Source organism: Nylanderia fulva, unplaced genomic scaffold, assembly GCF_048542155.1.
Source record: "Nylanderia fulva isolate GAGA-0341 unplaced genomic scaffold, ASM4854215v1 Scaffold14, whole genome shotgun sequence".
In the NCBI taxonomy this organism is placed as follows: domain Eukaryota; kingdom Metazoa; phylum Arthropoda; class Insecta; order Hymenoptera; family Formicidae; genus Nylanderia; species Nylanderia fulva.
Genome location: NW_028189622.1, coordinates 296,099 through 323,796, shown reverse-complemented (window position 1 = coordinate 323,796; position 27,698 = coordinate 296,099). Strand labels below are relative to the sequence as shown.

At 32.3% G+C, this 27,698-nt stretch overlaps 1 protein-coding gene across 8 annotated transcripts; it reads left to right on the top strand.

The window, feature by feature from the left end:
- The first annotated feature begins 946 nt into the window (after positions 1–946).
- On the top strand, positions 947–25,461 carry LOC114943597 (uncharacterized). Of its 8 annotated transcripts, XM_085480056.1 has the most exons (18): positions 950–1,034; positions 6,949–8,319; positions 11,633–11,728; positions 14,963–15,142; positions 15,385–15,594; positions 15,939–16,195; positions 16,306–16,495; positions 16,860–17,049; positions 17,663–17,757; positions 18,104–18,127; positions 18,414–18,458; positions 18,569–18,635; positions 18,774–18,941; positions 20,335–20,470; positions 20,674–20,781; positions 20,890–21,042; positions 23,367–23,399; positions 23,771–23,833. In XM_085480056.1, the coding sequence occupies exons 2-17, from the start codon at positions 7,510–7,512 to the stop codon at positions 23,392–23,394; spliced, it is 2,757 nt and encodes a 918-aa protein (XP_085336182.1). In that variant the 5' UTR covers positions 950–1,034; positions 6,949–7,509; the 3' UTR covers positions 23,395–23,399; positions 23,771–23,833. The 8 variants fall into 8 exon arrangements, with proteins under 8 accessions (XP_085336180.1, XP_085336179.1, XP_085336182.1 ...); XM_085480054.1 differs by lacking the exon at positions 23,367–23,399 and having other exon boundaries at positions 947–1,151; positions 23,771–25,461; XM_085480053.1 differs by lacking the exon at positions 23,367–23,399 and having other exon boundaries at positions 947–1,161; positions 23,771–25,461.
- Positions 25,462–27,698: the final 2,237 nt, after the last annotated feature.

Below are 27,698 nucleotides of genomic sequence, written 5' to 3'. Positions count from 1 at the left end.
GTAAGAAAGAAAAAAAAAGATTAATTAATCAACTCGAGTGTTGTTTCTGGCTTCATTATTGATCCGAATTGTTAGTTTATTGAAAACAAAAATTTTTTAAGCATTTTCTATAAAGATAAAAAATATTTTGATTCTCCTTTTTCGATTGAAGTAAAATATACTTTTTATTCTCGCGCGCTTGTTTTGTCTCATACTTAAATTATCTTATGTAAACTCACGTGGTTCCATTCTTCCATATATATTCTTAAATATAAAATTAAATAAAAATAAAATAAAATAAAATTTAATACAATTAAATTCATAATTTTGAAAAATGTAGAACAATTTAAATATCGTTCAATATTTTTAAACACTCTATATTTAAAGACAAAATCACCCGCAAAAAATATTACTCATAAAAAATACTCTACAATTAAAAAAAATTTTTTTTAAGTTTTTATCTCTATATAAAATTAAATAAAACCTAAATATAAAATTAAATAAAAACAAAAGCAAAGAAATAAAATTTAATAAAATTTTTATAATTTTGAAAAACAGAATTCAAATATCGTTCAATATTTTTTAACGCCCTATATAAAGACAAAATCACTCGCAAAATATTACTCTACAACAATAAAAAAAAACGAAAAAAGTTTCCGTCTCGAGAAAAACAATAATAAGGGGAATAATAAGAGACACCCTGTATCTCTAGAGATATAGGGTAATGTCTTTGTCCTCGTGATCCCTCCTCCCGGTATCGCGGCGAAGCATCTCGCCTCCTCTTCTAGGTGCAGGGTGTGAGCAAAAAAGCGCGGAAAGTAATCTCCCTCGGGGTGACACGGGGAAGTTGCCCCGACGAGGGAACGTCGCATACTCCCTCACGCGCGTCTGGGGGTGGGAGGTTGCGCGTCCCCACTCCGGCCCTGCCGAGTCGACCAGCAGCGAGCGGGCACGATCGGCCGATTAATCGAAAGTCAGACTGCCGCGGACCGCCGCCGCGACCGGCGTCGCGTCGTTTCGCGTGGGAATTCCCCGTCATTTCTCGCGGCAGGAAGGTAAATCGGAGTCATTTTTGTGTTTTCTTGCCTTTCGAGACGAGAACAGGGAGGAATAAACAGTGCGCGATTGATTTTGCCGATTGTCATCTCTCGCCGATTCCGTGAGATTATGCGGTGAATATCTGTGCGTACAGATTAATTTAATAGCGTTTTCGATTGGGGTGCACTGGCTGCACTGAATGTCAGGCGCGTGTTCGATTGGTAGTGCCAATGCGCACTTGACTAGTGTTGCGTGTTCGTTTGAACGCACAACACTCGCATAGTGCGCACTCAGTGCGCACTAAGTGGCACGAGATATTTTGACGGTGCCAGTTCAGTGCACTGGATGCATGCAAGCAGTAGGGCATTCTTTTGAACGAAAATTCGACATAATGAGCAATTCGGATTTGGCTCTCTTTAATATTTTGGAGACATTTTTGGAATCTTCTTCTAGTTCAAGCGAGCAAGAAGAAATAATTACAACTCTTCGAACTAGAAGAATAATTCCAAAAACTGTAAATTATGTAGAATGTGTGAAAAAAATGGATAATGACACTATAAGTGTTATATCTTTTTATATAAACATCGAACCTATACCTTTTTTTAAAATATAATTAATGTACTTAATGTAATAGCATTTTTATACTGAATAATAATAATTTTTATATTTGTCATACGTGATATTCTTGATCATCTTCTATATTTAATTACATATAATAAAAATCATTACTTAACTGAACACAAGATGTCGAGGTTACTTTTTCGTTCTTCCCGGAATCTAGTCAACTCAAGTGGCACTGAAAATTTCGGCGTGTTTTTTTTCACCTGCACTATTCAGTGCAACCCATGGAACTTGTCCAGTGTTCGTGTGAACTGAGTGCGCACTGGTGCGCACTAACTTTTTCCCAATCGAAAACGCTATAAATGTGATTCTCTCTCGGAATTATAATTCATTGGATTTGATTGGAAGGATCAGAATGAAGGATGTCGTGTAATTTGGAAGGAGTGTTCAATATTGCGCGGTTAGGTGTAATCAGAGTTTATGTTGCTTATCTGGTCTTCAAATTGCTTCTTATTCGACGATTTTAATATAATAATTATTAATATAATTGAATTATTAATTATAATAATTATATTCTTGAATATTTTTATATATATCATAATACGATGTTTATCCATATATATATATATATATATATATATATATATATATATATATGTATATGTATATATATATAATTTATTTATATATATAAAATAAAAAATATATACCTATCTATATATATTTACAATAAAAAAAAATAATTAAATTTAAATAAATGATTATTTCAATATTGCCTAATAAATCATTTATTTGAAATTAATAATACTGATTTAATGTGAAAAATATTTATTTGAAGAAAATTCTTTTCAAAACAGATAAATATTTATTTGTTTCAAATAAATGATTTATTGAAATAAATATTTAATAATTTTGTTTTCAGTGTATATAATAAATTACACTGTATTATAATCTTAATAATTATTAATAATAATATTTAAATTAAATTAATTATAATTATTAACAATATTACATATTATAATATCATATGCAATATATTATACAATATATAAAATATAATATGTGTGTATATAATAATATGATATATTGTATTATGATTTCTTAATAATAAACAATTGAATCTTAATAATTAATCTGGACCGGATGCGGCATCCGAAAGGACGCAATTAATGCGGAAAGATGCTGCAGAAGAGAGTTACGTTAGTGCTCCAAAGTACCCCAATTTTGTGAGTGAATTTGTAGCAAAATTCACCAATGTCAGTGTCCTTTTGTTTAACTTTTTTTATATGCGCAAAAAGATATCACGCTTTATTATTCGCGAATAATACAAAAAAAAATTTCCAATTTATTTTGACAGCTGCGCTTTTGGAGCCGCTTGACATTTGCGCGCGAGTTTATTTCTCGTGCTTATGAAATTAACCGGAGGAAATTAACATAATGTCAGGGACATTGAAAGGATCTCTCTTTTATTTGTTCGCATAACAAAAGTCGATTTGCTCTTTTGTCAAATTAATCGATATGCAGCGCATTGGAATGGTTTTGTAATCGTAAAAATATATACGTGTTGTGTGTGTATATGTATATATTTGTATAGTTCACACATCGTTATTTCGTTAGCTATCAATGAAAATAAATGACACATGAAATCGTCTTTGTGTCTACACGAAACTCTAAACTCGATCTTGAGATTGATTGATTGATTGATTGATTGATGTCGCGTAATCAAGTCAAAAAATTAAATAGTTGAAATTAAAATACTGTTTTGTCTAGATTAATTATTAAGATTTCGTCGTTGATTATTCAAAACGTATTATAATATAAGAAAATACATCATATATGTATATATTATGATATATAATAAATATATATACATATAATATATAATATATAATAAATATATACATATAATATATTAATAAATAATACAATATATTTTGTACATTATATTATGATACATTAAATATAATATTTAATAATTTAAATAATAATTATTAAGATTTCTCGAAAAAATATGATTTAACAAAACCATAAAAAAGAACAGATCTATTTTCACAATAATAAAGAAAAATAAACGTGCAGTATCCAATTAGTTAATTATTTATTCAAAAAAATTAGAATGTAAATTTCTGTTGATTAATTTTTCATTCAACTATACTTTTTTAAAGATAAATAAAAATAACAACAAAAACGTACAAAGTGTGTTTCAAAAGTTCGTGTAATTGTTGTTTCTTTGAAAAAGTATGTCTTTATATTCATCTATATTAATGATGTTCGCTTCAAAGTAAGTCCTTCAGGCAAAACACATTTTTGCCAACGTTTCTTCCAGTCTTCAAAACATTTATGGAATTCAGTTTTCTTCAACAGTCACAAATCTTCTTTGATGGTTTTCTTTATTCCTGGGAAGACTGTATTCACTAGGTATAGCACCGTGTGACTTCTTTCTCTTCCCAACGATTTGTGATCGTTGAAAATATTCAGTGTTTGCTGTTATCTAAATAAAATGATATAGATGATCATCTAGATTAAACTTTGCGGCGACATCTTATTTTTATATGTATAGATAATAAAAATATACGTATTATCTATACCTGCATCTTACAATTAGATGAAAAAAAGTATTATCTTTACTAAATTATCTTATTAGAATAATTTTCAGATAATTTTGATTTAGAATCATAGCACATAAAAATACTTAAATAGTAGAACTTAAGCAGTAAGCGATAAAAATTTATAAATAAAAATATGAGTACATATATTTTTATAATTTACATTTTCTTTATAACTGCGTTTACATAAGCAGTCTTAATTATTATCTAGAAAATTATCTAGATGAATCGCCATATCATTTTATCTTTTATCTAGATATATATTTAGATATATTTTTATATTCCTTTCATAATTTACATTTTTTTATAACAGCGTTTACATATATAAGCAGTCTTAAAAATTATTATCTAGAAAATTATTTAGATGAATTGCTATATAATTTTATCTTTTATCTAGATATATATTTAGATATAATTCTAAATAAAATTATATGGCGATTTTATAAATTTTTATCGCTAGATAATTTTCTAGATCTTTAAAACAAAATTATCTTCATCTTATCTAAGATCAATTTACATATTTTTATCTCATCTTTATCTAGTTAATTTTAAAATCATCTAAGCACAACACTGAAAAACATTAAATAAAAATCGCTGAATGAACTGAAGGTTAATCGAAAATTATTAATATAGACTAATAAAGAGATATTTTTTCAAATAAACAAAAATTGCACGAACTATTTGATCACATCTTGTATTTATATATTTGAGCAACAATTTATGATTCATCACAAGATCTCGATTAATAAAAATGTTTAATTTCTTATTTGTATATATTGACTTTTAGTTTTATTTATTCCCGTTTTAAGTAAATCCGTGTTTACATCCGTCTTTCTTTCAAAAATAGACGAGGCACAAATTGTCAACAATGAAATTCCTCGAGGAAAAGATGGAAAAACGAGAAGCGCAAAGGTCGAGAGACGATGGCGATTTAATTTTGACAGGACAGAATTTGCGATCACATGATAGGGAGATGCTGAAAGAATGTCGACTACATATTATAGATCTATATGCAATGACCGCGATAAAAAGTGAGAACGCGTGCACTTTCCATGGTCTGCAAAAGGCGAGGCGAAAGTGTAACGACACGAAAACAAGACATTCACCAGGTTTCGCTCACTCGTTCGTTGAATGATGACCGTCATCGATCACGTCATTCGATGGAAACAGAAACAACTCTTTCGAACAGTTACTTCATAAGGATGAAAGCATTAAGAGTTGAAAGAACTTAAGAAAAACGGGAGATAATTATTATTTATTAAAATTTTAATTTATTATATTAAAAACTTATATCAAAAATGAAATAAAAAAATTAATTTATTAATTATTAATATTTATTTAATTTTTATATTTAATTAATTATTATAATTTAATTAATTAATTAATTAATTTAGTCGGGGAAGAGAGAAAGAGACGAGAAAAATTGCTACAAAAAATGCATTAATAAAAAATTAATTAATTAATCGAGCGAGAAAAAAAAATGATGTCATTTTGACGTTTAATGACGTCATTCGACGTCAAAATGACATATATGCTTGATATTTGGGACCTTATTTAGACGGACACTAAAGGACATTTTTGGTGCAAAATTATTGTATTATCTTCAAAATCTTTTTCTCGTCGCTCAATTTTTTTATACGTCGGCAGGAAACTTTGTTTTTGCTCTTATTGTTCTTTTCATGGCTGACCTGGCCCATTGATCCCGATCATTGATTGATTGATAAATCGTGATTGAACTTGTACCACTTGCTAACAGATAGAGAGAGGAAGAAGGATTATCTTCTCTCGAATATTAATGATATTTTTTGAGCACGTGACACATCTCTCTCTCTCTCTCTCTCTCGGATGAGGAAAAAGTGCAGTGGTCGAATGATAAGACATCGTCAAGGTTACTGGCATGCAGTTTTCATTCATTTATTGTGTGTTGCCTTTTGTTATCGCCTAACCAGTAGAATAAAAGCGGTGATAGTCGGCTAAAAATACTCGTTAACGCGCAAAATGCAGTTATAAAAAACAAATTTTGCCTAGAATTTTGTACAATAGCGTAAAAGCATATTATACTGCTAAAAAAATCATGTTTAAATTTTATTATAATTAAATTATATTGTTTTATTATAATTTTTTATTATAATTAAATTAGAATTTTATTATAATTAAATTAGAATTTTATTATAATTAAATTAGAATTTTATTATAATAAAATTAAATAATTTTAATATTAACATTAAAAAATTATAATATTAAAATTAATATTAAGATTAGAATTTTTAAAATACATTTACTTTTTAAAATACATTTTATTAATATCATCTACACATAAATGTTTATTGCTTATGTATTTATTTTCTCGTTTTAAATGAATTTTATTAAGATTATCTGACAACTGCAATTTGTTTAATATAGCTCTTACAGCTCTTCTTTGTTCACAAACATTAAGTTTAATAGAGCTAATTACTATTTTTAATTAAGATTAGAATTTTTTTTTTATAAAAAGTCGAAGAAATTGTTTAATTAAAATAATAGAGTTAAAAATAATTTTAAAAAAAAATTCAAAAAATATTTCGATTCTAGAATCACATCAAAAATTCCTTTCATGAAACTTCATCTACGAATTCGCTGATAACCCACATATTCATATCATGTGATTGACGTTATTCTCATAAAGCTTATCAGCCGTTAATGGATAACAAGTTTTTTTTTTAATTTTTAGTAATAGCAGTCTATTATCCTACAGATTTAATTCACCGATTTATCTTTGTTCCAGTATGATCTTATCTGGATGGATCAGAAGAATGCGATGCTTAGCAGCATATTAATATCTTAAAGTAATGACCTGAAAATAATTTGAAGCAACTTGAAGAATTTCTTTTGTGTCCCGAATAGCTGTCAACGTGTCTGCAGTCTCTCAAATTTACATACAGATTGATAACACCAGCTAAAAAGCATCATGCTCGATCAACAAAATTGATCCAGAAGGGGTCCCGGAGCTTCAGAAACTGTCAAATCCGCTCATCGAAGATTGACAGCGTCTTCAATAAAGATTCGGAGGAGCGTGACCTTGAGACCCAATCCGACCGACCCCAACTGTCCGACTAGTCAGCGAGGAGGTAGCGAAGAAGGGTCTCTCCCGAGCGGACGAAAGAGAACAAGAGATTGGGTGGACACGTGACACGGGCAACGTAGACGACGGAAACGTCGTGTTCAGAGCAGTGCCGTAGTAACGTGGCCCAGGGAGGAGCCCAGGGTATATGCGCGGCGTATTAATAGCCAAGTATAGCGCGGTGGTGGTGGGGCCGCGGGCGCTCGCGGGTGAAAATAGAAAAGAATGTTTTTGGAATCCAATTGGACTTGGTTGGCAGAACGATGGGGCAATATGGCCGACTTGGCCGAGCGGATGGACGATCTGATATGCAGTTTCGACTCGGCTGGTGAAACTACCATGGATACGCTGTCGATGCTGATATTTGGCTGGATGCTCTTCGGCCTGGTGGTACTGTGCGTCGGCAAATATGTGTACAATCGCTTCGTGCTCAACGACCTCGCGTCCTCCGGCACCACGTCCTCCTCGTCGGCGGCGCAGCAGCTCGGCAAAGACAGCCATGTCCATCACGAGAGCGGAGGTGGCGGTATGTTGACGGGCACCGTCGGCAAACTATTCGACAGGTCCAAGTCGGCGTCGCCGCCCTCGACGTCCACGTCGTCCTCGACGTCCCTCGTGAGGGCTGGCACAGGTGGTGCAGGTGGTGGTACCACCGCCGGTGGTGCTGTTGGTACCGCTAGTACGGCTGGTGGCGGTGCTGCTGCTGGCGGCGGCGGTGGTGGTGGTGGAAGTGGTGGAAGTGGTGCTGGTACCGGCGCTCCGGCGGGTGTGAGATCACCGTCGCCGGGAGGTTACGTGCCGCCGACACCTCCCGTGAGGAAACGCCTGACGAGGAAGACCTCCGGCGCTCTCATCAGCCCGTCCCGAAGCTCCAGGGCGCTGCATCTGCCAACCGCGACCGGCCCCGACGCCGAGGCCGTGCGTTGGGTCAACGAACTCATCGTCTGGCTGCACCACGACCTCGTTATCCTCAACGAGCTCCTGGCCACCTGGGTAGTCTCCCTACACGACTTCACCGCCAGTTCCACTGATGAGGTGAGGAGTTTTGGGTTCTTGTTTTCCGGCTCTCGTATACGAGTACGCTATGCTTAGGATTCCCAAACAACATCACGTCCAAGAACGGGACGTAAGAAATCTTAAAGATATCTTGTTGACGTCTTAAAGATATATTTTATTATGATGTCTAAAATACATCTTAATGATTCCTTTAAGATGTCTTATGTCCCGAATTTAGACGTTTTGTTGTCTGGGTTTTTAGCTTCTCCGGCGATTCGAGGTCTTTGGGAAGGGATCGAAGAAATGGCGAAGATTTTTTTATATTTCTCTAATAGCGCAACATATCCGAAAGATATTCAGAGGCTAACCAGAGAACGTTCGAGCATCCTCGGGATGTTTTCTAAACGCCTTCGGGATATGTGTGCTGATAGGGTTCTTAGTGTTGTTTCCATATTTGGAAATTTTAACATCCTAAACGCCGAGTAGCAAACTGATAGACGTCGAAACGACGTCACTTTGACGTTTAATGACGTCATTGTTTTTTAGCAATTCGAAATTTTAAAGAAGGGATCGAAGAAATGGAAAAGATTTTTCTACATTTTTTGGTGTGGTTTCTATATTTGGAAATTTTAACATCCTAAACCCCGAGTAGCAAACTGACGTCGTAAAACGTCAAAATGACGTTACTTTGACATCTAATGACGTCATTCTTCTTCAGCGTGATTTTAGGGAAAGGATTGAAGAAATGGCGAAGATTTTCTTACATTTTTTGGTGTTGTTTTCATATTTGGAAATTTAACATCCTAAACCCCGAGTAGCGAACTGACGTCGTTAAACGTCAAAACGACGTCACTTTGACGTTTAATGACATCATTGTTCTCCAGCGATTCGAAGTTTTAAAGAAGGAAATGGTAAAGACTTTTCTACATTTTTTGGTGTTGTTTCCATATTTGGAAATTTTAATATTCTAAACCCCGAGTAGCAAATTGACGTCATTAAACGTCACAACGACGTCACTTTGCTGTTTAATGACGTATGCTTGTAATCTGGAATATTTGTTAGAAGTTTGTAAGAATTTTACTATAAATATATATAATTATTCTATGGAATGTCTTCGTATAAAACATATAGTGTTTTGAAATCTGAGCAAAAAACTTTGCACGACTCGTGTCACTCTCGATAAGGCGAGATACAAAGTTACTTTTCTCGAAGCGTGGGTGATTCCAGCAAAACGATGAGGAGAGAAGGGATAGAATGGCTTCGTGTGAGTGCGAGGTCGAGTGCTCTCGAATCGGGAACACGATAACTCTCTTTCCGAATGCATATCTATATATATATATATATATATATATATATATATATATATATATATCGCAGAACTACAACAAAGCGAAGAAGAGATCGTTTCGACGTTATAAATATCCGCGATTATCAGCGCATTATCTCTTTAGGGAGATTAGTCACTGCTTGAAAAGTCTAGGTTCTTTGACAGAAGGCACTCGATTGCGCCATCGTCATTTTGCGCTCGAGATGCATGTTTTACGTGTTTGAAATTACGGGCACTTTTCCAAAATTTCACTTACTATCCGATGATTCATCCGTGAAACTGCAATATTGTTGAATTGCGCGGAAATTGGGTATGAGATTTAATTACTTTAAGTCATGCCAAGTCGTTGCCATTTATTCGCTTCGTGAATAATCATCATTAAAATCGATATTTTGTTAGCTCCAGCCTACTTTTCTATTTCACTCTTTTTTTTAACCTTCACTAACTTTTCGCGCGGAAAAAAATTAACCATCAATATTACAATCTGAAATTTAGTTATTATGGCTAAATTTTATAGAGACAGTTAAAATTTCGTTATGGTGGCTAATTTTTTATAGCATTTTGTCAATGTATAATTTTAAATTAATGTATGGGAATCTAATTACCTGTTCATTAACAGAAAGTTTACATTTTATTACTTTTAATTATTACATTTAAATTGATAAATAAAATAATTAGTTAAACAAATTAATCAATCAATTAGAAGCAAGTGTAGGATCGTATTATTATTTGTCAGGGTGGGGAGGGTAATGATTTTTTTAAATTAAGTTAAGTTAAAGTTAGGATTAAATTAACTGAAGCTAAATCAAAAGTTAATTTTTAAAAACATTATTATTTATATTAAATTAGAATTTTGTTTGTTAATTTTTTTAAAATTCATAATAACAAATAACAGAAATTTCGATTTTTATATAGAAATATATTTTTTAATAGGTAATTACAATTGATGACAAATGAACATAAAAATTAATAATATACTTTAAAAATAATACGTTTATAACTTATAAAAAATAAATTTAAAAATAATACGTTTATATAACTTATAAAAAAAAACAATAATATTCAGAAATAAAATAAAATTTAACTTAGGAAAAAAGTTAACAAGTTTAAGGTCAAAAATAACTAGTTGAAGTTAAAAATTAATATATTTTAAATTAAATTACATTTTAAATATCCAACCCTGCTATTTGTTATGACAATTATAAATTTATGACGATGCCATTTAGAATCCGATTTAGAATCGTCCGCGTCATTTTTGTCTTTCGCAGAAACCAAATGGCCATTTACAATGGGTCAAGGCACGTTACATCAAAGGCCAATAGTGTATAAAAAGATGTTACGGTTCGACGCTGTCCTTGCCACGTGTAGTCGATGACATCACTTTGCTGGAATAACTCGAATTTCTTCCGGATACCAGTTCTAGGCTTGGCTTAATTGCCGACACATTAGAGGGCATTCATTATCTTTATACGCGCACAAAATTTTATTCAATATTTTTACATTATTATCTTTATTAAAGTTATTTTTCGATATTTATCGTGAACATTAATAATGATACTTGAATGGATATTATGACGTATCGCGATATATCATAATGAATTTCTCTTATTATTGTATATTACAAAGAGAGATAACGAAGAATAATTTTTAATAAAAATAATATAAAAATAACTGTTTAATCAAACACATATAAAATTGATTAATTCTCCTCCGCTAAAAAAATATACATATATTTAATTAATAAATTGAAAACTTAATAAAATCATATGTCTCTGAAATATTTTTTAATAATTTTGGTTTAGATCCGATATATTTTGTTACGAATACACGGATTATCCGTGATGCGGCTACAAACTAATAATAAGTTTAATTCCGAATGCAAACAAGTGTGGTGTCGCGCAACACATATTTATGTGCCGAACAAACGAAGCATTAATTAGCAGGCGTATGAAAAAAAGTATGACGAGGTGCAGCGTTATATGATGCATTCTATAATCTTCATTAGACATTGTTTGCGTGTTCTAGCACGGAGTCGGTGTCGAGTTCGTTCGCGTTCTTCCCGAGACACATCCCCCGACCTTGTCAAACATCTTCTGCGAGTGCGATTCGAAGGACGATGTGGTACGTAAATCAGGTTTTTTTGTTTTAAAACCTCGCTTAGAAGTTTGTCAAAAAACATATATATATATATTTTTATTTCCATTTATCTAGCGACACTTAAACTTGGAGAGACCAACGTTAAAAGTCATGATAAATGATAATTTAATTTTTCACATTAAAGTAGATTGTTAAATATGTAGATCGTAGAACTTAATATTTGGTTACATACAAAATTTAATTTAGTAATAATAATTAATTATTTATTTAATAATAATAATTATTAAATATAAGAGTTTTAACAAGGCTCTGTAATATAAATATAAATTTAACGTATAAGACGGGCAACAAGAGCCAAATCGCGGATGACAATGCGTTATCCTAACGAAACTAAATAATTTTTCGTTAGAATTAAATACCGGTGCACAAGGCACCAAATTTTTACTTGGACACGGCCAAGATTTTAAATATGAAATAATCTCATATTTTGAGATTTAATTTCAATACCCCTTTAAATCCCCCTACGGAAAATAAATAAATGAATGTAAGAGAAAAATATAGATCCGAAAATCGCTGAATCGGGAATCGAACCCGAGACCTTTCGCTTGCCGGGCGACTGCTCTTCCAGCTGAGCTATTCAGATCCTTTCGATTCTATACTTTTCTCTGTTATATATATTAATGTTGGTAAACAAACGCATTTTTTAAGCCAGCGTGTATCAAATATAAGAGTTTTAACAAGGCTCTGTAATATAAATATAAATTTAACGTATAAGACGGGCAACAAGAGCCAAATCGCGAATGACAATGCGTTATCCTAACGAAACTAAATAATTTTTCGTTAGAATTAAATACCGGTGCACAAGGCACCAAATTTTTACTTGGACACGGCCAAGATTTTAAATATGAAATAATCTCATATTTTGAGATTTAATTTCAATACCCCTTTAAACCCCCCTACGGAAAATAAATAAATGAATGTAAGAGAAAAATATAGATCCGAAAATCGCTGAATCGGGAATCGAACCCGAGACCTTTCGCTTGCCGGGCGACTGCTCTTCCAGCTGAGCTATTCAGATCCTTTCGATTCTATACTTTTCTCTGTTATATATATTAATGTTGGTAAACAAACGCATTTTTTAAGCCAGCGTGTATCAAATATAAGAGTTTTAACAAGGCTCTGTAATATAAATATAAATTTAACGTATAAGACGGGCAACAAGAGCCAAATCGCGGATGACAATGCGTTATCCTAACGAAACTAAATAATTTTTCGTTAGAATTAAATACCGGTGCACAAGGCACCAAATTTTTACTTGGACACGGCCAAGATTTTAAATATGAAATAATCTCATATTTTGAGATTTAATTTCAATACCCCTTTAAACCCCCCTACGGAAAATAAATAAATGAATGTAAGAGAAAAATATAGATCCGAAAATCGCTGAATCGGGAATCGAACCCGAGACCTTTCGCTTGCCGGGCGACTGCTCTTCCAGCTGAGCTATTCAGATCCTTTCGATTCTATACTTTTCTCTGTTATATATTTTTGTTAGATATTTTTCTCTTACATTCATTTATTTATTTTCCGTAGGGGGGTTTAAAGGGGTATTGAAATTAAATCTCAAAATATGAGATTATTTCATATTTAAAATCTTGGCCGTGTCCAAGTAAAAATTTGGTGCCTTGTGCACCGGTATTTAATTCTAACGAAAAATTATTTAGTTTCGTTAGGATAACGCATTGTCATCCGCGATTTGGCTCTTGTTGCCCGTCTTATACGTTAAATTTATATTTATATTACAGAGCCTTGTTAAAACTCTTATATTTGATACACGCTGGCTTAAAAAATGCGTTTGTTTACCAACATTAATATATATAACAGAGAAAAGTATAGAATCGAAAGGATCTGAATAGCTCAGCTGGAAGAGCAGTCGCCCGGCAAGCGAAAGGTCTCGGGTTCGATTCCCGATTCAGCGATTTTCGGATCTATATTTTTCTCTTACATTCATTTATTTATTTTCCGTAGGGGGGTTTAAAGGGGTATTGAAATTAAATCTCAAAATATGAGATTATTTCATATTTAAAATCTTGGCCGTGTCCAAGTAAAAATTTGGTGCCTTGTGCACCGGTATTTAATTCTAACGAAAAATTATTTAGTTTCGTTAGGATAACGCATTGTCATCCGCGATTTGGCTCTTGTTGCCCGTCTTATACGTTAAATTTATATTTATATTACAGAGCCTTGTTAAAACTCTTATATTTGATACACGCTGGCTTAAAAAATGCGTTTGTTTACCAACATTAATATATATAACAGAGAAAAGTATAGAATCGAAAGGATCTGAATAGCTCAGCTGGAAGAGCAGTCGCCCGGCAAGCGAAAGGTCTCGGGTTCGATTCCCGATTCAGCGATTTTCGGATCTATATTTTTCTCTTACATTCATTTATTTATTTTCCGTAGGGGGGTTTAAAGGGGTATTGAAATTAAATCTCAAAATATGAGATTATTTCATATTTAAAATCTTGGCCGTGTCCAAGTAAAAATTTGGTGCCTTGTGCACCGGTATTTAATTCTAACGAAAAATTATTTAGTTTCGTTAGGATAACGCATTGTCATCCGCGATTTGGCTCTTGTTGCCCGTCTTATACGTTAAATTTATATTTATATTACAGAGCCTTGTTAAAACTCTTATATTTGATACACGCTGGCTTAAAAAATGCGTTTGTTTACCAACATTAATATATATAACAGAGAAAAGTATAGAATCGAAAGGATCTGAATAGCTCAGCTGGAAGAGCAGTCGCCCGGCAAGCGAAAGGTCTCGGGTTCGATTCCCGATTCAGCGATTTTCGGATCTATATTTTTCTCTTACATTCATTTATTTATTTTCCGTAGGGGGGTTTAAAGGGGTATTGAAATTAAATCTCAAAATATGAGATTATTTCATATTTAAAATCTTGGCCGTGTCCAAGTAAAAATTTGGTGCCTTGTGCACCGGTATTTAATTCTAACGAAAAATTATTTAGTTTCGTTAGGATAACGCATTGTCATCCGCGATTTGGCTCTTGTTGCCCGTCTTATACGTTAAATTAATAATTATTAAATTTATTATTAATATTTATATATATTTATTATATTTATTTAATAATAATAATTATATAAAAATTAATAATAATTTAGTGATAATTATTAATAATAATTAATTAGTAGTAATCATTTAATAAGGAGAAAAAAATAATCCTTCTCTCTCTTCAGACTATCACGTGCGATTGCGAAGCCACTCCGGCTTTGCAGTTAAAGGCCTTTCGGCAACGAGGCGACAAGGTGGAAGTTAATCACTATCGAGTGAACGTCAATCGCTTTCGCGCTCGACTCAACGTCGTCTGCATCACCGAGAAGCTACTCATCGACCTGAAGTGCGACGGCTGGCCGGAGGTAGGTCGGACTTCCTGTGATGCAACTACGCGGAAATTGTAATGCGATCACGGCTATTTGTCACTCAAGTCGAGTTCACGACAATACGAGTCGAGTTTTACATAATCCTCGGTCCGTTGTGCCAATATGGGAAAAGAGAAGCACTAAAGATATCTTTTCGCGTGAAAACAAATTTGTTTTCAGCCAAAAAATATATGCGAATGAATAGACGAAGTAATATTATCTATTGTCTCCCGTATCAGGTGAAGATATCCCTGGCAGCGGTGGGCACAATAAAGAAAGACTTGGACGAGAGCCAATTGCAAGAGGTGGTAACGGAAATTGTGGCGGGTGCCTTGCGAGGCACCAGCGTTCACCTCAATCTCTCCCAATATCCCACATGTCCCCGATTATGGAGAGAGCCACCTCCTCAGCCGGGGTTCAGCTCGTATCCCACGCATTACGACAACATGGTAGGTGAAACGATGATTAATCAGCGAGATATATCCCAGACAACAAAACGTTTAAAATCGGGACATCTTAAAGGAGTCATCAAAATCGGGATATATAAGATGTCTTAAAAGAGTCATCAAAATCGGGACATAAGACGTCTTACAGAAGTCATCAAAATCGGAACATAAGACGTTTTAAAGGAGTTATCAAGATGCCTTTTAGTCATCATATTAAAATATGTCTGTAAGACGTCAATAAGATATATCTTCAAGACGTCTTATGTCCCGATTTTAGACGTGCTGTTGTTTGGGATATTATACATCAATGCTGCACACTGATGCGTTTCTATTCACTTCGCTCGCAGAACATCTCCAACTCGATGATGTACCAACCCTCGCAACAACGTCTTCAGGGACATTTGGCTCCCTCGCCGGCGTCCATGCAATACATGCCCGGCGAAAGGCGACTGCTCGTGAAAGTTGTGAGGGCGATGGACCTGGGTGGCCAACAAGGAGCCGTGAATCCTTATTGTGTAGTGGAGATGGATGAACCGCCGCAGAAGAACCAGACCTCTATCAAGAAAGACACCAAGAATCCCCTGTGGGACGAAGCGTTCTTATTGTAAGTAAACACTTATAGATGACCTATTCCGCCAAAGTCCAAAGTCTTCTCTCCAATTGATGTCTACAAGATGTGAGCAAGAATTAATAAGTCCCAATATGCGTTTGCAGCGATATTAGTCACAACACGACCGAAGTGTTGCTAGAAGTGTTCGATCACGTCAACAGAAGCCAAAGATTTTTGGGACTCGGAATTGTAGGGGTCGAGGAGCTTCTCGCAAATCCGAGCCAGAGGCAAATCATACCTCTTCAGGCACGACCGTACGAAGAGGAGGACATTACAGGCACCCTCACTGTGGAGGTAATCGTTCTTATCAATTGGGATTCTAATTAATTTCATAAACAAGACATGGTTGAGTGTAAAATATCTCGAAAAATGTTGGAACGCTCTTGAATAACTATTTCTTCAATGTGAACCTTAACTCTTCTATCAATGCATAATTTTTCATTTTTTCATCAATACTTGGGTATCCGGATATCATTGTTTATTTTAGAAAGGCTCTTTGTACTTTTATTTCATGAGTAGAAGAGTTCTGACACATTTTTAATATTTAAAATTGCAAAATTATACTTTTTAAATAATAGAAGGATTAAGGGTTATAAGAAAGATGATAATAGTCTTACAATAATTTGTTACTCGACGCTAATCTCTATTCCTTTCGCAGTTTTTGTTTATCGAGGGTGCGGAGGTGCCACAAATCGGGACCAAGCCCTACAAGGTGAAGGAGACGATAAAGCCGGTCTCACCTACCCGTTCCTACAGCCAGACGAACGTCATCAGCAACAATAGTCTAAACTACAACAATGGTAACAGTACACTTATCTTGTACGACTCTGCCGCACAGTCGGAAGGGGGTAATTACAGATCAGTTATCAGGCGTTGATGTGTGTGAACATCCCCGAGAGATTGGTTTTTTTCTTTTATTAGTTTGTACAGTAACTTCTTGAACCTGTGTTGAACACCCGTTTGAAGACAGACTCACGTAGTCACTCGTGGCCAGAGCTGGTTTGAACCCTTAATATAAAATAGTTGGCATGAGGATTATTATTAGATTCTCGTTCCCTTGTTCAGAATGAGTAGAATGTCCCAGATAGCAAGCGTACGTTATTTTCACGTCGAAGGACGTCATTTTGACGTTTAATGACGTCAGTTTACTACTTGGGATGCTGTCCAATAAGCAAGTATAAGTGCCTGAGAAACATTTTCTTTTTACCAGAGCTAACTATAAATATAGACAGTATTCAATATTTTACATTTTTCTAAAAATTGGTAAAATAATTTATAAATAACAAAAGAAACGTGGAGCACTCTGTATAAGATGAATGTATAATCGGTAGATGGATGTATAGAAAGTCCTGGTATATTGAAATAGTCGACGCTTTCGTAAGGATAGTCAGAGAGAGAGTCGTAGATCTTATTGTGAATGAGTATCCGCGGCAAAAATTCATTAGAAAATCATCTTTTCAGACTATCTGACAAACGGTAACGTCGTGGATGCACCATACAAAAGCGGACAGACAAACGGTAATAAGGGAACCTTGATTGTTCACAGCCACCAGAGGGTAAGTTTTGTTAATTATTATATACCGCACTTTTTTACCGCATGAACATAACGCTCTGATATGGAGTTGTGAAGAACTAAAAAAATCAAGGGTGGATTTATATATAAAGAAAAGAGTGAAAGAGTGAAAAGTCCCCAATTGCTAAGAAGATCCCAAATGTTGAAATCCCCAAATGCTAAGAAACTTCATAAATAAATTAGGCACGAAAATATTAGTAGAGCGATTAATAATTTTTTAAAAGTCATTTGCTTCAAATGCCAAAGATTATTTGTCCCTGACGAAATAATCTTCCCGATCTTGTAACGATTTTCACTTAAGCATGATTTCTATTTGGTTTCTCTTGCAGCAACTGGAGCGGCAAGTTGTCAAGGTAAGAAGAATTCAGGTGTTATATACCATTATTGCATTTTTTGTGTGATCAAAATAATTTGATTATTTTATTTATTCTTTGCTTGCAAAAAAGTAAATTTATCTTGAGGCAAATTTTTCAACATGACATAATTTAAGACACACATTTGAAGCTTTTGCGTCAACCAAAACTGAATAAGTTACTCAAAATTTTAAATTTACTTTAACATAAAGCATTTTTCTTTTTTATTTTTTTAAATAAGAATTATTAACCGTGATTGAGTGTTGTGTATTTACTAATGTAACAGGTCGCTCTGACGCAGAATGGAAACTGGCAAGAGATATCCCCGGAGGTAAATGAATCCGTATAATATAGTTGATAAATAAAATTTCCCGATAATAAATAAAAAGCCGATTTTTTTGTTTTCATTTTGTATAATTTTCGAATACAAATTCTTTGCAGCACGGAACGAAGGACGTCAGCGCTACCTCAGGACCAGAAAGCACGCCTAATTCCTCGAATTCAGAAGGTAAGATATTTATGAAAAATTGAAATTACGCAAAAATTATAATTTTAGTAATATAAAAATTGATGTGCGACTTGCGATCATATAATATCGTCCTCAAGTATTTTTCTTAACGCAATATTTAATGCAATACTTTAACAGAGAGAGGAAGAACACGAAGGAAACGACGCGACTTCTTCGGCACCATAAAGAAACGATTGAGCCGATCTAAGACGAGAAGCAGATCGGTAGGTCCCGAAGGAGAGATCAATCACGAAGATGCTCATTCGAGATCCATATCTGCCGATAGAGCTCGCGATCCTGGTTCCGGTAAGATTTTCTTTCTTCATTTTATTTGTATTCCCTAAGTTTGTGAATTAAAAGTGTGAGACAGTAGTTTCCGTAGCGCGAGAAATTCACTTGGTTCAACAATAAATAGTTCACTACCCAAGTAGAACAGAAAACCAAAATAATATCATTTTGACATCATTGATCAAATTTGGAGTTCAAATTTGATCAAGATGACGTCAAATTGACATTATTTTGACATCATCTTGACCAAATTTGAACTCCAAATTTGATCAATGACGTCAAAATGATATTATTTTGATTATCTGTTCTACCTGGGTAGAAGATCTCTATCAGTCAGATTCTCGACTGCTATCCCAAGTAGCAAACTGATGTCATTAAAAAACTGATGTCAAAATGACGTCACTTTGACAACCTTATAATGACGTCATCAACATCAAAATGACGTCATTAAACGCCGCATAATAACGTCATTTTGACGTCTGATGTTGAATGGCGTCCTTAAACATCAAGATAACGTCACTTTGACATCTAATGAGGTAGCAAGCATATGTCATTAAACATGAAAATGACGTATGCTTGCTACCTGGAATCCTATATTATTTCTAAAACTTAGTGTTGTATTGTACTCATTCGTCTCGCACTCTGTCTTGCTTGCATATGTGTTGCTCTCACGGTACTCGATTTCGGTAAGTGTCCTCGTAAGGTAGGACGTAGTTAGTGTAGTGACTTTTGCTTTTCAGAGGTAGACAAAATCGGTAGCACGCAGTTCACGATTCGGAAACGCGTGTTTTAAGTAGAAAGTTGAGGGAAATTGGACGAATTGGCAGAGAAACTCGCTGGACGACAATCGAACGTGATTGGTCGCATTCTTGTAACACTCGAAGTTGATTTGCTGGATTTAAAAATAAGAACCTATCACGTTTGATTGTGATTTCGCGGGAAAAATCGTTAGATAGCAATCGAACGTGATTGATCGCATTCTTTTAACACTCGACGCTCATTCGCTGGATCTGAAAGTAGGAACTAATCACGTTCGATTGCTATCTACATTGAAAAGAAATTATAATTGAATTCGAATAAATATTTATTTCAATATTGCTTAATAAATCATTTATTTGAAACTAATAATATTGATTTGATGTGAAAAATATTTATTTATATATAATTTATATATATTTATATATCAGAAAATTCTGTTCAAAACAGATAAATAAAATTTATTTCAAATAAATGATTTATTAGGCATTAAAACTAGGTAAGTATTGAAATAAATATTAATTTAATAATTTTTTTCAGATGTAAATTATTCTATTAATTTTTTCACTTATTCGCTGTTATGCTTCACGTTTCTTTTGCATTTTCCGTTTTATCTGTTATATATTTTATGCGAAGCGACTTTTTTCTTCTGCAGTGCATTTATCGGTACCAGAGCAATCGCGACGATCGAGTTTGAGTGAAGCATCGGGCATAAGTGGAACATCCACGAGAACATACATTAACGAAGCCTCCACGTTGGTTCTCGAAACTTTAGAGAACGGCATAAAGAAGTAAGTTTCTTTCTTCCTCCCTCTCTCTCTCTCTCAAATATTTCTTTTGTTGAAATAAAATATATAATTATATATAAATAAATATATATTATATATATATATATATATATATAATAAAAATAAATAATAAAAAATGATTAGAATAAAATATTTAAAAAATGGAACATACATAAAAAAAGTGTACATTTCCTTTTATATTTCAGGCACTACCTCGTACCCCTTCCCCTCGCTCAGAAAAGTAAATGGAGGAAAAAGGGCACAAAGTTGCATATATTTAGCGATCACACGTTTATCGCCAAACATATGTCCGGGTAAGAGCGATGTTTTAATACGATATTATCAGTATGCGATTTGATGAAAAAATAATCAAAATTATTAGAATATATAAAATATGTTTTGTTCATTTTTTTTTTTTTCAGAGGAACAGTTTGCGAGGTTTGTAAGAGAACTCTCGCGCGAAGACTTGGCAAGCAGGGTTACGAGTGCAGGGACTGTCAGATGAAGTGTCACAAGCACTGTCACGTGAAAGTCGACATAACATGCGCTACGTCTACCATCCAGAGCATTGAGTTGTGAGTATCGAGGAAAATATAATCTAAACCAAGTCATTTCCAAGCGAGATATTTTTCTCCAAGCTCTAAACTTTTCAAGTAGCAAACTGATGTCATTGAATGTCAAAATGACGTTATTAAACACCAAATGGCGTTCTTTTGACGTTTAATGACGTCATTTTGACATTTAATGACGTCAGTTTGACGTTTAACGACGTCAGTTTGCTACCGGATTGTAGAGTTTTCATACAATCAAGATCTTAAAGATATTTAAAGCATTTTTGTACGTGTATATATCTGTGATATTTTTATATGTATATTTGTTATTTTTATGTGTGTATAACAGAGTTCCATTTTAAATTTTGTATTGAAATTTTTCGAAAATCAAAATTTTTATCAAAAAATATTTTATTAGAAAGTTATAGAATTTTAAAGGGAATATCTTTGTAAGAGTTTTATTCCAGCTGGAGGAATTTTCGAAGACATTTTTTTAAATAATAATTTTTGTAACATTAATCGATTCCTCGTCATATTCGACATAAAAAAGTATTAGAATAAAATATTCGAAAAATGAATTATTTATGAGATACTTTATGCTTCATTGTGACACATTTTAACAAAAAATATGAAATAATATTTTGTAACATATTTATTGTTCAATAATCTTAGAAAAATAATTTTTAAAAATACTCTTTTATTAAAATACCATTTGCAATGTGCAAGTGTACATATTTTTTATATAACTATATTTTTTGTTACTTAATCGATTTATCTCATTATTTTACGGAAAATTATTAAGATACGATTAGTAAAAAAATAATAGCGTTTTTCACTGGGAGAACTAGTGCGCACTGAGTGCGCACTCGTCATGGGCAACGTGTTTCACTGGGCATTTCGGTGCGCATGAAAACGGTGCGTGCTGTTTCACTGGAAAGTCTAGTGCCGAGTTTTCGCACTTTAGTGCAAGAATTCGGCACGAGCTCTGAGAGACGGTGCCAGTTTAGTGCAATCAATATGGCTGCGTGGGATGCACGATTAATGTTTAAACTGTTAGATTTGCTTTCTTCATCATCATCTAGCAGTGATGAAGATGATGATATTTATTATTTATATCATATGAATATTATATTGATTACTAATAATATATAATAATTAATATTAATTTTAAGATTAATAAATTATAATATATATTTGTGAATATTATTAATTTAATTATAAAAACATTTATAATATATTCTTTTTATAATTTGTATAATTATATTATATATATATATATATATATATATATATAATAAATATATAAATAAATAAATATATAATTATATTATATTATATATATATATATATATATATATATCCCAGCAAACACAATATATAAATGTTATATACTTAAGCATGTTACATGTAACGTATATGTTAGTTGTAATTTCCCACTCATAGATGTAACATTTTTAATATTACATATATTACATTGTAGTTATATTATCATTATATCCCAAGATAGCACTGACTTATCAATACATCAATGTGCTATTTGGCATATAATTACAATATAACTACAATGTAATATATGTTATATTAAAATGTTACATCTATGAGTGAGAAATTACAACTAACATGGATGTTACATGTAACGTACACGTTATATTACCTGTTATATTCCGTTTTATTATAGCAATGTAACAATTATATATTGGTGTTTGCTGGGATATATATATATATATATATATATATATAATAAATATATTTCCTCCATACATATAAATATATTATATATAACTTGATATGATTATATATGAACCCTTATAATTTAACTCTTGTTCGCTTGGATCGAGAGTTAAGTTCAATAGGTCATTATTGACCTTAAAATTAATGTTAAATCCTTCCATATTCAGGGCGACAAATATGCACAGAACTGCACTGAGAGTATACCAGTATGTTTAGCTGGAAGCGCAAGAAATTCGCACTTTTAGTGCACTCGGACAGTGCCATCTAAACTCAACGAGTTTTCGGTGCGCACTCAGTGCTACCCAGTGAAAAACGATATAAGTATATTACGAGATATTTCCATTCTTTTTTACATATTTTTTAAATATTATAAAAAATCGATTTACGTAAGAAAATTATATCTATATAGACAGTTCCGCGTGTTTAAAAAAATAAGGACTTCGAAATCTCAGAAATGCCTTAACCTGAAATGAGAGACTATGCTAACATTTTTCAATGGAAACTTTGATTATAAAAATGCACTGCGTTGTTTAGAATGGGACTTGTATATTATATATGTATACTTTAATATTACAAAATATTTCTTAACATTACTTTTCTCTGACCTTTTCTGTAAGGTCCCTACTGCCAGTACTGAGCGAATAAGCTAGGTAAGACTCACAGATGAGTTCATGAAATGAGTAAATTTGTGTTATCGCGCATGAAAAATCACGCCTGTACATAAACCCTTGATATCAGTATTATTATATATTATCCAACGTGTCGGATGATCTGTGCTTGCGGATAAAAGTGATTGTTCCCGCTTGCTTCTATTTTTTATTCCGGGTCTTTCCTCCTGTTTGCATTATTTATTACTCAGATTGAATTAAACGGTACCTTCTTTTCCTCCTTCGACACGTATTATTATTGCCGGATGAAGCATGGTATACACGTGTATCGAGTAATATTTCCATTTCCTCTTTTCTTCTCCGTCTTTTACGAATTCGGAAGACGACCTAATATTTTTATTCCACTTTTCTAGGTCGTGCATCAAAGTTCCACCGCTCGAACGAAGACCATCCACGCTCCTCTGTTCGCGATAGAATATTTGGGCGATACTTCGAATAAGCGAAAAATTCATTTTGTAACGCAAACGACAACGATCGCTTAAAAAAAACCGATAATCTTCATTTGTTAACAGTTTCACGTTTCACGTTCTCAGTTCTTCCATTTTCTTGACACGAAATTTATATATTTTACGTACTAGTTGATATTTTTTTTGCGAAAAGATGAGACGGAAAGTTTGCATCAAAAGATTATTATATTCCCGTTAACACATCCCAGGTAGCAAGCTGACGTCATTAAACGTCAAAATGACACCATCAACGTCAAAATAACGTCATTTTGACGTTTAATGACGTCAGCTTGCTACCTGGTATATATATATATATATATATATATCGTTTTCTAAACTCTCCTGATATCGCGATACAACTCATTTATCCAGTTGCAGGATTAATTTATTTGTCCGACGAAGGATCGTCGAATCAAACTGTCGATCGTACTACTTATTCTTTTTTATCGAAAGAGCCAAAGACGCGAAAATATAATTAAATATAATTTTATAGATATAACGAACGAATTAGAGTGAATTTGTCAAATTCCTGGAATTTTTGTAATTTATCTTGTACCTAGTAATTATCTCTGTTTTTGGTAAAACGCACACATGATGCAAAATGCATTCGCTGCGTGAAGAAAAATTAATAAGATTAACAATATTAATAAATACGTAATGTTAATTATAACGATAGCAATCGTTATAATAGTGATAAAATCACGAGATTGTAAAGTTAAACTATATATGTATAATTGAAAAGCAACTGCAAAAATGCACCAGATTGTTGCATCTAATTTTACTGAATTAAAATTTGTTTCAGTTACGTGAAAAAACAAGACTACCTTATTTTTTTTCCATCAAATTGATAAGTTAATAAAAATTCTATCGAACATACGTAAATAAATAAATGAATGCAGATCTACACACATTCGAATAAGTCTCTACATGCAATTTAATTGATAATATGAAAAAAATGTCCAACAAAAAGCCAATCGATATTTATTTATGCAATAATAAATATTTATTATATCTCACACATTTTCTCGTGTATAAAAAGATTAAGTTATTATGATTATTTTTTAATATATTGCGATTAATAAAACAATTATATTGATGTATTATTATACTCTTGCAAAATATTTAAATTTACCAGCTCGATTCACAATTAGTGCATTTTTGCAATTTTTTACGATTAAACCGAGACGAAAAAAAAAAAATTATGTGGCAAAATGTATATTTAAAATTTTCGTCGATTATATAAATAATATATATACTTCATTTGATTATATTTTATACAAATTCAGTGGATAAAGTTTCTTCTGGATAACAACGCAGGATTCGAAGAAACTCATTAAATCATTAATAAAGTAATTTATATACTTAGATATCTCGTTGAATATTAGCCATGTCCGGAGTACAAAATGCAATCAAAAACGCATGCGAAGAATCAACATTGGATCTAAACAGGTTATTTAAATCTAGGGCATCGATATAAATGATTAACGATGTAAAGTAGCACTAGAAATGACTCTAGAAAGAGATGAATGGCACTAAAACTTTCCGCCCAAAAGGCTACAACGATTAAAGCAATCGTAAGAATATATGTATCTCTCTTTCGTTTCGCATTTTTCTATGCGTATATTCTAGAAATATGACGTACCAGCACCCTCGACAATTTTTCTGACCATTTTCCATAAACTAAATCGCTAGTGAACTTCATTGATCAGTAAAAGAATGGTAATAGTAAAGAAAATTGTGTATCGAAATATCGCAAAAAAACGCGATAAAGATCGAAAATAACACGAATTCAACTTTTTCCGCAGGCTGTGAAGCATTCTGCTACTAATGAATCGAAAGTCATGAAAATGAAACTCGTGTGGGTTTTATTCACAAGTGGATTTGCCTTTCCGGCTTTAAAGAAGAAAAGAGATTGTGGATTAACTTTATATACCTTATTGAAAATTATGATTCATTCAACAATTTAAGTTTTCTAAAAGTATATATTATATATATTATATAATATATACATACATATATATATATGTATATTATATTATATTATATTATATATATTATATATAAGTATACATTATATAATATATATATATATATATATATATACATATATACATATATATTATATTATATTAAATTATATATAAGTATATATTATATTTTATATATATATATATATATATAATATAATACAATATATACTTATATATAATATTATATATATATATATATATATATATATATATATAAGCTGTAATGCATTATTTAATTTATTATATTAAAATTAATTAATGAAAGGCTCGTATAAATTAAACAAAATTAAACAATCATATATAGTAGGCCAACTAAACGAGCAAATAAATAAGATGTAAAAATTTTTTTATTAATAGTTAAATCATTAAATTAACATTCCGTTACAGAATCGATATAAATTGTAAACGTTTCGACTGCACTACAGTCTTTATCAATACATAAAAATTAAATATTAAAATATAAAGTTAGATGTTAAAAATACAAAGTTAGTTAAATATTAAAATATAAAATTGAAACGATTCTTCGCTGTTGACCAACAGATATGCAAGGCGATTGGTCTGAGATGCCAAGTTATGCGACATTTGAGCATGATTATCGTTTTAACAAGTCCTTTTCCCCGATATTTCAAGTGTGTGTTGCGAAGTCTGAATACCAAATGTCCACATTTGGTATTCAGACTTCGCAACACACACTTGAAATATCGGGGAAAAGGACTTGTTAAAACGATAATCATGCTCAAATGTCGCATAACTTGGCATCTCAGACCAATCGCCTTGCATATCTGTTGGTCAACAGCGAAGAATCGTTTCAATTTTATATTTTAATATTTAACTAACTTTGTATTTTTAACATCTAACTTTATATTTTAATATTTAATTTTTATGTATTGATAAAGACTGTAGTGCAGTCGAAACGTTTACAATTTATATCGATTCTGTAACGGAATGTTAATTTAATGATTTAACTATTAATAAAAAAATTTTTACATCTTATTTATTTGCTCGTTTAGTTGGCCTACTATATATGATTGTTTAATTTTATTATATTAATTTTCTATTTAATATATTTTCACAATAGGAAGGAGAGAGAGAGGTAAAATTGATAAAAAACATATATATTTAACAATCTCATTTATCCTCGATATTGTGATCGCTATATTAAAAATTATATATTATTATAACATATTATATATTAAATAATATATAAGGTATATTATATATTATATTAGCAGGAATATATTATACATTCGTATTTTGAATAATTCTCTCTTTTTTAAAAATGTCCCTCTCCATCCTTCAAAATCTATCTTTTCTTCTTCTGCCTACGAATCTATCAGTGATAGATAAAAAACTCACAGAGAATCAAGTATAATTTTTATAGAGCGTTTAGAGTTACATCAGAGTTGCCAGTTTTTGCACGAGTATACAACTATTCTTTAAAAAAAAACACCGCATAGTTGCATAAATCGAAAGTACAATATAGAACGATCTTGCGAAATAATTAATCGTTAAGATATAATTAAACGCAACAAACGCGCGAATGTTTTCTTCTTCTGCAACACGCACACGCATCTCTATATGTCCGTGTTTGTGTGAACTTAAAAAACTCTCTTATTTGTTTGTTCGCCGAAAAAAGATACCGTGAAACGAGTTATCGTAATTAATATCGTATATAACATCGAAATTACGAATTATTACGCGAGGTGGCGCTAAAGAAGAAAAATAAAAGAAATGACGTATAAGCGACGACGATTGTGCCTATAATGAATGTTGTAATAATAATGTTATAAACTTTTCACACGCAT